At 43.7% G+C, this 10,325-nt stretch overlaps 1 protein-coding gene across 5 annotated transcripts in view; it reads right to left on the bottom strand.

Moving 5' to 3' along the window:
• Positions 1-4,504: 4,504 nt before the first annotated feature.
• The window catches only part of mrtfab (myocardin related transcription factor Ab), a 57,448-nt gene continuing 51,627 nt past the window's right edge, over positions 4,505-10,325 (bottom strand). For 4 of the 5 annotated variants that reach the window (XM_080021533.1, XM_080021536.1, XM_080021535.1 and 1 more), the window contains 4 exons: positions 8,549-8,671; positions 8,314-8,403; positions 6,893-6,953; positions 4,505-6,093 (listed from right to left, as the gene is read on the bottom strand). In XM_080021533.1, the coding sequence (XP_079877659.1) occupies positions 5,486-6,093; positions 6,893-6,953; positions 8,314-8,403; positions 8,549-8,671 (882 nt within the window). In that variant the 3' untranslated portion in view covers positions 4,505-5,485. The remainder of the gene's footprint in view (positions 6,094-6,892; positions 6,954-8,313; positions 8,404-8,548; positions 8,672-10,325) is intronic. The other variant, XM_080021534.1, reaches the window with a different exon arrangement.

The raw sequence follows: 10,325 nt of genomic DNA, 5'->3' as shown, positions 1-10,325 counted from the left end.
GGGAGGAGAGAGAGAGAGAGCGACAGAGAGAGAGAGAGTATAAGAGTGGTATTCACTCTGGTGGTCTGATAGAGGCAGATTATGATGAGGTAATCTCAAACTCACTATTGAAAAGCACGAAATATGCTTCTCTCTCAAAGAGAGCAAATTCACATATGTATGTGTATGGCAGTCGATGCATGCCTGCATGTGTGGATTTACGCTAGTAGTATTCAAACTTTTGTTGGACAACCAGCAAACAAACACGGTAGTGTGTGAAAAACACACACACACACGTATCAATACAGTATCCTATTCAATTTAGAAAATTTAAATAAAAATATTTCATGAAATTTAATGAGTCATGTCACATCCCCCTCGTCTGACCCGTCGGGGCATGACTCCACAAGACCTCTGAAGGTGTCCTATGGTATCACAAGAGACATTAGCAGCAGATCCTTTAAGTCCTGTAAGTTGGGGCTCCAATGGATCAGGCTTGTTGTTCCAGCACATCCCCCAGATGCTTCATCTGGGGAATGTGGAGGCCAAATCAACACCTTGAACTCTTTATCATGTTCCTCAAACCATTACTGAACAATTTTTGCAGTGTGGCAGGGCGCATTTTCCTGCTGAAAGAGGCCACTGCCATCAGGGAATACCGTTGCCATGAAGGGGTGTACTTGGTCTGCAACAATGTTAAGGTAGGTGGTACGTGTCAAAGTAACATCCACATGAATTCTAGGACCCAAGGTTTCCCAGAAGAACATTGCCCAGAGCATCACTGCCTCCGCCAGCTTTACTTCTTCCCATAGAGCATCCTGGTGCCATCTCTTCCACAGGTAAACGACGCATACGCACCTGGCCATCATGATGTAAAAGAAAAGGTGATTCTTCAGAACAGGCCACCTTCTTCCATTGCTCCATGGTCTCGTTCTGACACTCAGGTGCCCAATTGTAGCGGCTTTCATCGGTGGACAGGGGTCAGCATGGGCACCACCGGAGAACATGTCCCAGAACACAGTCAGCAGAATACTCTATAAGGACTCTGCGGCAGATCTTCTGTTAGAAAAAAATTGCTGCCGTTTCACGTGTCCTGCAAGATTTCACTGTCCGGACCGATGGGAGAAATTCTGTGAAATATTATCTGTATTTATTGAGCTTAAAAACAATTGATAGGCAGGCTATATAAAGAAAGAATTCATGAAGGCATGTAGATTTGGAGTGGATTACCGAGTGTACTCAAATGATCGAGTCTATTTTATTTTGACAGAGGAAAAAAACATGGCAATAATTATCGTTATCATTTTATCCCCCAGCACTAATTCAAATTTTGATTAAAGGGAATTATTTTCACCGGACGTTATGACCGGAGAGATTTAAATATGTCGGACTTCAACAGATTTTCCCTGTCAAAACCCGCTAATTATGGGATAACAGAAACTCTGCTCTGCGGTGAATGAATCACAAACCCGACTGCGAGAGGAGTCAGGAGTGGCTTTGCTTAAAATAAAGATGAAAATAAAGAAACAGAAAAAATAGTAAAAATCTAACGGTAGTAATTTATTGACAGTACCCATATTTATTTTATTGACCTCAACTGCCATCTGGGTGCCGCGCTCCTCAAAATAAATACATATAAAATAAACTGGCACAGTGGACCGGAGATTGCTCTCTCTCCATTACACAATCCATGGTCCCGATCCTAGGCGGAACGTCCCCTAAATCAAAAGATCTAAAATAAAAAACACAGGAAAACTAGCACAGGAAGCGGTGCACTCGGAGCGGGGCGCAGCGCTGGAGGAGAAAAACCACACACACTGACTCAGATTAGGCCTTGTTTGTTTGTTTTTATTTGAGTACTGGTTTATATTTGAGGAGATACAGTATCTATAGATACAGTATCTATGAAAGTTGCGGCTCCGGAATAAAATGGTGCTTGTTGACCCGGGAAAAGGAGAAGGTTGAATGACCCGTTAAGGGAGGTTGAAGTCAATCTCCCTGCCATGATGCAACGGCATTTGGATCACAATCACAACAAGGGGAGCTGTCAGAAAGAACGAAAGACGAAAAACAAAGTTTGCCTCAGGGGCTGGCGCAGAGAACACCACATAACCCGTGTCAATTGGTTCTTATCTTGTTCTGAAGACATCTATTTGGTCAAAAACTTCTACTTCTTTTTAAGTATACCTCCACCTTAAATTATACATTCCTCCTAGCGCAATGCTCTCTCCTACTAAATTGTTGATTTTGGCGTCCCCTTGTGGATTAGTTGTTTATGACTCCGCCGAGCCCAAAACGTGAGTGCGGTATGTAGCCAAAGAGTGAGGTCACGTACCTGCGTTTGCGTATTGAATACCACTGATTTATTCAAATGTGTAGTAGTTTGCAGTCTGTGTGCAGATCTGAAAAGTACAGGTGGAGAAAGGATGACGCAATTCTTCAGCAACGAACGTGGTCGAGAGCATAACTGCAGAATACCGTATAAATCTGTGTGTATTAACGACAGACATGCAGAGAGTGGAAACAGGGGGAAATCAGGGACAGCCAATTATTTTTAACAGTTTGTCCTAAATCACTTCTGCATGAGAAACATTTGCATAGCGCTGGGCATCTAGTGCCTTCCGTGATGGAGGCATAGAATTTTCAGAGAATGGGAGAAAAGAAAAACATGAGTGCAGGAGCATCTAGGAGGCCCCCTTATGTCCCTCGGCAGACTTGCTTGCTTGCTTGTCTTTCAAAAGCAAAGATTTGTTTTTTTGTTAAAACGTAGCGGTAAAGTACAGTACACATTTTAGGTTTATAGTCAAATGTCCATCCTGAAGCGGCTGATAACTTGGAAGAGCTTACAGGAACTTTGGAAACAAAGTTAAACGCCACAATGGGAGCAGGTGAAGTCAAAACCCTTAAAGGACAAGTTCGCCATTTTTCAGGCCAGGCCTCAATTGAATGTTGGTTTCCATCATTTATAACAGTTTCTAGCAACAACCGCGCTGAACACTTTACTACTGACAAACTACCAAAATGTACCAAGCAATGCTATGCTTGACTGCAGTCAAATGGGGCGACCGTTTAAGCTTAAAAATAGAATTTAAAAAAAGAAAAGTTTCATCTCCTTTTCAAAAAAGGGAAACTACCAATATTGTCAAACAGTATGTCGTACCTATTAGAGAATGGTCGCAAGCCTTGCAGCTTATCAAGGACTCCTTTGGTTGTATGACGTATAAACAAGAAGTTGCGCGGTGTGACAGGCGACCGACTGTAGCCACCGTCACAGCTTGCATCTAGAGCGGCAATTGCAATAAGTCGTTTTATATAAAATGTGGTGTTACAATTATTGAAAACGTGGAAAAATATATACACTAAGACCCGTGGGACTATTCCAGTTTTCGAGAAGGCGATTTAACAGGGTTTATTTTTAACATTTGCGTCATTGGACTGCATTTAAGAGCGGTGCCTTTCTCAATGGCCAAGTGTTCAGTGGGGTTGCTCTATGAACAGCTGTAAATAACTGGAACCAACATTTGAATAAGGCCTGGGCTGAAAATTGGTTAAAATATCATTTACCATCAAATGTATATAATCATTAATAAGCATCAAATTCAAATGGGCGGCCAGGGGGAGCTGGGAACATGCAGCTGTATGCACTTGTAAAACTTAACAAGGCATTATATAAAGGCTTTCTATTAAAACATCGCTCTATCTAAGTGAAGTTGGGCAAACGCAGTCCACATCCAGTTCAACCAATAACCGTTTTGATTATAATAATTTGAATGAGGTATTCTATAATATTTTGTTAAAACCAAAACAAAAAAAGTTCCCACATTTGATATTTAGCTTAGCTTATCTTGTTTAGCCGGCATTTAATAAAATACAGCCATTCAATTTATTTGCGCTGTGTATCTACTGTAAAGACCAGGGTTTCAAGTGGAATTCTGGGATTTGTGGTGTAACCCACCAAACACACCTTATGGATTGCCACTTTCAAGTAGTCCATGGCTTTTTAGTTTTACCGGCTATTTAAGGTTGTTGTTCTTATTTTCAATGCTATATACTGTCAGTCGACTCTATTTTTTGTCGAACATCTGACCGTATACTGTATATTCCTTACCTCAATGCAGGTCCATACAACGCTGCTCGCTTCTGTCGTGGCTCTGGAGATCCCCGATCCACTTCCCATTCCGGTGCTTTCTCAAAGAGTCCCAACAACATACTTCTGACGAAAATATCAACCCGGCCAGAATTTCACAAAAATGAAAAATACTTTTGTACAATGTAGATCTCTATATAAACTATAGCGTTAAAAAAAAGGTTTAGAATTATTAGCGTCGGTTATAATTGAATAGCTCATGTGGTGTGGTTTGTATTGCAATGGCACCACCTAGTGCCACCATCTGGGCAATTTCTTCCCAATTTCTTCCCATCACCGGGGCTGATTTGACTATGATCATGAGTCATTATACTGTAATGGATCTCTGTGTTTCTATTTGCATGGGTGGGGAACAAAATGGATTTAGACACATCTTGGGAAGTTTACATTGCATATTTATTCTTCCTAACACTTTCTTTTTTTTTTATAAAAAAAAAAAAAAAAAACAATAATAATCAGAGTTGATTTCCAAGCCCCGGGCCCTGGCGCTCTGTTTTGACCAGGCTCAACTCCACTTTGAAGCAACTGCACAAAGAAAAAAAAATACTCATTATGGACAATGGATAATATACACCCGATATACAGCAATGCATAGTGGTCTATCAAAAACGGCTCCGATAATACTACCCCTTGAACGGAGGCTTCAATTAATCAAAATGGCTGGTGCCAATGAGGTTCATTTCATCAGCAACTTCTATTTATTTTTGTATTTAACTAATGACACTTGTGAGTCTCTGGTTGGGGCTTTTCTTTATGCGTTCCTCAGCAGTTCGTCACCCCATTGACAAAGTGGGGTGTCAATGGATGCCCTCCTGTGAACCAATTCGATTCAGCGTATAAGTGCAAAGTTGGAGGAGCCCAACACACGCGCGTACACCCACGCGCGCATGCACACACACACACACACACACACACACCCACTTGCACACCCACACACACACGCACGCACAGATCCCACACCAGCTATAATGAGCGGCTGCCAATGCTTTTTTTTTTTTCCTTTTTCTTTCCATCAGTAGATGCAGCTTGTGATCAAGTTGTTTGAAATTAATATAGAACCATCCACGTCAAAAAACCTTTGGATTCAAGATGGTGGGAGTCCCGACCAAGTTTGGCAGGAATGCCCAATTCTGCATCACTCCAAGCTCATTAACGATATCTCTGCGTACAGTAACAGTCTGTGCCGCAGTCTGTGTGTGTGTATGTGTGAGCCTGCAGTAGCAGTGGCAGCATATTGAAGGTCTCTGTATGTGCATGAGATAAAGACAGAGCCTGTACATAGTGCGGGCGAGCGAGTGAGAAAGCGAGCGAGTGTGTGTGTGTGTGTGTGTGTGTGTGTGTGTGTGTCCGTCGCCAGAGCTACAAGCAGGACTCCCAGTGTATCTGTAGGTCTGTGCTGTCCAGAAAGTCCACTGAGAAGATGCTAGGTGGGGTGTGGGGACCCAGGGGTGCCAAGCTGGTGCCCCCATCTCCTCTACTTTCTTCTCTTCCTCCTGCTCTTCCTCCCTCACCACCACCGCCTCCGCTTCCTCCTCGTCCTACTTCCCCGTCCCCTCCGTCTGGGCCCCCCACCATGGAGATGTCCAACCAGTCCATGCTGTCCAGGGTGGGGTCTCCGAAGTCCAGGCCGGCCGGGTGGGGCGAGAAGCCCAGGTCCGAGGTGTCCATGGGGGAGGGCGGGTGCTCCAAGATGCTGGGAGTGCTCAGCATCTGGCTGTGGAGGTCGTCGATCAGCGTCAGCCCGCCGTCCACCTCCACGCCCAGCAGTGGCACGCCCGTGGTGCTCTCCAGGAAGTCCTCGAGGCGCCCGCTTTCGGTGCAGGGGGCGGCGCCGGCCCGAGGGGGGAGCAAGGTCGTGTCTGGAGGAGGGGAGGGCGGGGAGAGGTTGAGCGGTGACAGAGGGGAGGGTGGATCTGAGTGGAGATGGGCCAAGGAGGGGTCCGGGTTGGCCTTGAAGCCGGAGATCTCTGGGGAAGCGAGCAGGGGGGGGGGGGGGAGAGAGAGAGAGAGAGCAGAAAAGTCAATTGAGCTTCAAGTTTTAAAGGCTCTCTCAAGTCAAATTCGACAGCATTCAATACCCAAGACCACATCAGGGTCCAAGTCTCCAAGTCCGAGTCTCCAAGTCCAACTTGAGTTAGTCTGCATCATTTATGCTCTGTTCACACATACTGCTCAAATGGACACTACGCAGACTTTGTACTAGGGTTCTGTCGTGGTAAAGTCCGGGTAATGTCCGTTCCAAATGATTCAGACATTTGCCTTCACACATACAGCTCCTCCGGGTAATGTTCGGATAATTTCAGGGTTGCAGTGCATTTATGAAATGTGCTTTAGGTAGTGTGCATGTGATAAGGTGCGTCAATAGGCCTTTTCATGTGACCTGAATCACGTATCCCATGACAAAGATTTATAAATAGATCAATTTATGTGTTCAGTGGGCATTCGTTAATTCATGTGACATCTCAAATGTGACTAATTACGAGATTCGTATGGTGCAGAACTCACAGCCATAACTTTTCATTTTTATTAATCCCTAATGGAGATATTCAGGAAGCAGTAGATTTTACAACCAGTCCTCCATCATTCAAAAATCACAAGTAAATCCTTAGATCCAACGATTTACCGTGAGTCAAATCCGAGGCATGTTCATTACTCATGATCAATTCTTAAAAACTGCACTGATCTAGCCTCCCTGTTTAATTTCAGGAGGTAAATAAAAAACAACAAAAAAAACAAAAACACTCACTCCCGAAAGGTGTACCTTACCTCCGCTCTTGAGCAGAATGTCAAACAAGTCGTCCATCTGCTGGCTGCTGAGGCCGTTCTCCTAGTGAAAGGGAGCAAAATAAAAACTCTGTCATTGAACGGCGTCCATACCGGTCACACGACACACACACGCCAAACTCCACTAAACTCAACTCCCACCAGAGTGAAAAACAAGCCCGAGCCGAAGACAAAACCAACACCCACATAATCAGAGATAAAAAAACAAACAAACGATCAACAGGATGTCCTGCAGGTATCCCGAGAGTTTACGATTTTTGGATAAATCAATGTGTTATTCATGAAAGCATTATGTATTATAGGTATAAAGGTAGGTAATGTATATTTGGTAAGCCCTAGGTAGAAACAGGTCAATTAACAACTAGATAACTGTATGAATTTAACAGTTGTGAAGTTTACTTTAGTCAGACAGCAAGGCAAGTGAATAGCTACTGGAATAAATCTAACCTTTATTTTACTTCCTGATTGTGAATTTGTTGACACAAAGGTGTATGTTTACTGTTAACTTTTGAGGTTTATTGCCAACATTCTGTGTACTATTTACATTTTTTGGTTTATTTTTGTATTCTTTTTTTGTGGGCAAATATTTTAGAATTATATTTAATGTTCATCATTAGGTTATTGTATGTTACCCGTTTCTTCTTATCGTTAGGTCACTGTTAGGTTTATTTCATTAGTTATTGTATATGACCACATTTTTCCCCAATTTTTTTTGGGGTCCATTTAAAATTTTGAAATTGCGGAGTTGTCTTTTGGGTTATATTTCTTGTTTCTTAAGTTTGATTTCTTTATTAGATGTGAGTAGATTCCAGATTTATTTTTTTAATGTGTATAATTTCATTGTCAGGTTTTATTGTATATTTTCACAGTTTTCCATATGTTGCCATTATCCTTTTATATTTATATTCCATTGCTTTACTATTATTGCCTATTTTCTATGTGAGGTAAAGGATTATCTTGTATTTCCCTCCACAGGTAAGTATACAGTGAGATGGATTCATCTATAACAGGTAAAGCGTAGCAGGGTAAGTATGACATAAGTTTCAGCGGTAGGCTTGGATTTAGAAATCAATTATTATAATATTATATAATAACAGAAATATATGAATCAGACAAAACGTTTATGTTGAAATTAAGACCTTGTGATTTCCAGATTTAAGACAACTTTTGAGGCTCAATATTTATAAAACTGAAATTTCTAAGGACCTACAGATACCATGTCTCAAAGTGAGACAGTTTGCCACATGCATTGAAAGTTCTTCAGAAAAGTGAGACAGCTTGCCACATGCATTGAAAACAGCCATCGTGCACATCTGAGTGAAAGAAGACAGTTATGGAAATGGCTGGATGGACGGACAACACTGCGGGCGGGGGAGGGGGGGGGGGGGGGTTTGAGGACATACTTTGGGGCGTGGAGCGGAAAGAGCAGAGTCTGCTTTGGGAGAGGGAGGCGTGAAGAGTGTGTGCCGGTCGTACGGCAGACACACCTCGCCCTGCCCAGACGGAGCGATGAGATGAGATGAAATGAGGAGAAAAAGAGAAGAAAGGAGACAGATCAGCGAGGTCTGCGCATGTAGGAAACGACCGACTGGGATGAAGTGTGTGTGTGTGTGTGTGTGGGGGGGGTCGGAGGAATACCTTGAGGGATGAGATCAGGGTGTTCTCGGACACGTCGTCGAAGAACGGTTGCAGGTTGGGGGGCGCTGAGACCGGCTGCCTGGGTTCGGGCTCGCCGTTGGTGTCCAGCTGAAGACCTGGCTTCTGTGCCAGAGTGAGGGGTGCACATTAACAGTTAAAAAAATATAAAATAATCCAAATTCCACAAAAAAAAACAAAAAAACAAAAAACAAAAGGAAAAAAAGGAAATGAGCTCTTGTGTTGCAAGATCAAAATTGCAAGGCAAATAAGTAATCAGTTCTAGCCCCCCCAAAAAAGTACTCAGTTCAAAGAGTCTGTCAATTTTTCTGACTGGTTCGTTTGATTCAATTGGTGCAACACACGGTGAGCGAGGGAGGACTTCCGGTTGACGAGTTATAAGAGTCGGTTTGGCTCTGAGTTGTGAATGGAACCATCAGATTGCGGCGCACACGGTCGCAATGGCTCATGGCTCTCCAATTTGGTGCCTTTCCTGTGTATTTTTGTTTTTGTTTGTAAAGTTTTGTCAAGCAAATTATGTCAACAGCCACATTCTTTATATTGGATTACAGAACAACACAGCCATCACAAGCGACTTTCAATGGCCTCCTAACATAGCGAAGGACATAGCGAGACCACCGGGGTCTCCATAGATTGTCGGGTCCGTCAGGCGACGAAGATGGCTGTGGGAGAGAAAGCCAAAGCGAGGATGGCGGTCAGGCCTACTTGCAAGGCTAAGAAAACAGCCATACAAACCTTTGCTACCAAGCATCTTTCTCACCAACGCCAGATCCATGGCTGACAAAATTGACGAGTTGGAGAAACTAGATCGCCGTCATCATTCGTAATTGCTGTGTGATGATTCTAACAGAAACTTGGTTTCAGCCGCAAATAGCAGACGCAGCAGTACAACTAGCGGGCTGCACGATCCAACGCTGGGATAGAAACCATCCGAAGGTTTCTAGTTCCTGCAGTAGAAACGCCGCTAAAGTCAGATGTGTGGTCAGCTTGGTGAACCCGAGGAAGGCCGCTGGTCCTGACGGAGTATCAGGGAAAGTACTTCAAGCATGTGCTGACCAGCTCTCAGGGGTCCTTTCTAAGACCTTTAATCTTTCCCTTACAAAAGCCATCCTCCCACCCTGCCTAAAGTCAGCCATCATCATCCCTGTACCCAAAAAGCCAGCCATAAACAGTCTTAATGACTATAGACCAATTGCACTCAGATCAGTAGTCATGAAGTGTTTTGAGAGATTGGTCTCACAGCACATCAAAGCCAGCCTCCCTCCCACCTTCGACACACATCAGTTTGCTTAGAGAGCAAACAGGTCCACAGAAGACGCTATAGCCATAGCTCTTCAAAGTTACCTAGAACACCGGGGGAGCTATGTAAGCCTGCTCTTCATGGACTTTAGCTCAGCATTTAATACAATCATTCCAGACATACTAGTTGGCAAACTGTCTGACTTAGACATCCCACCTGCACCTGGATAAAGGACTTCCTCACTAACCATCCACAAACTGTTAAATTCGGCCCCCACCACTCCTCCACCCTCACGGTCAGCACCGGCTCTCCACAAGGCTGTGTGCCGAGTCCATTATTCCATGTTCTATACACCTATGACTGCACTCCAACCCACCCAACCAACACCATCATCAAATTTGTGGATGAAACAACTGTAGTCAGACTTATCTCAGGAGGAGACCAGAAATTGACAGTGTGGGGCTCAGTAAACAACCTGACACTGAACACCACAAAAACAAAGGAAGCATCGTATAGACC

Source organism: Zeus faber (assembly GCF_960531495.2).
Source record: "Zeus faber genome assembly, chromosome: 20".
NCBI lineage: Eukaryota > Metazoa > Chordata > Actinopteri > Zeiformes > Zeidae > Zeus > Zeus faber.
Note: the sequence above shows the minus strand (reverse complement) of the source record. Positions and strands in the feature narration are given on the sequence as shown.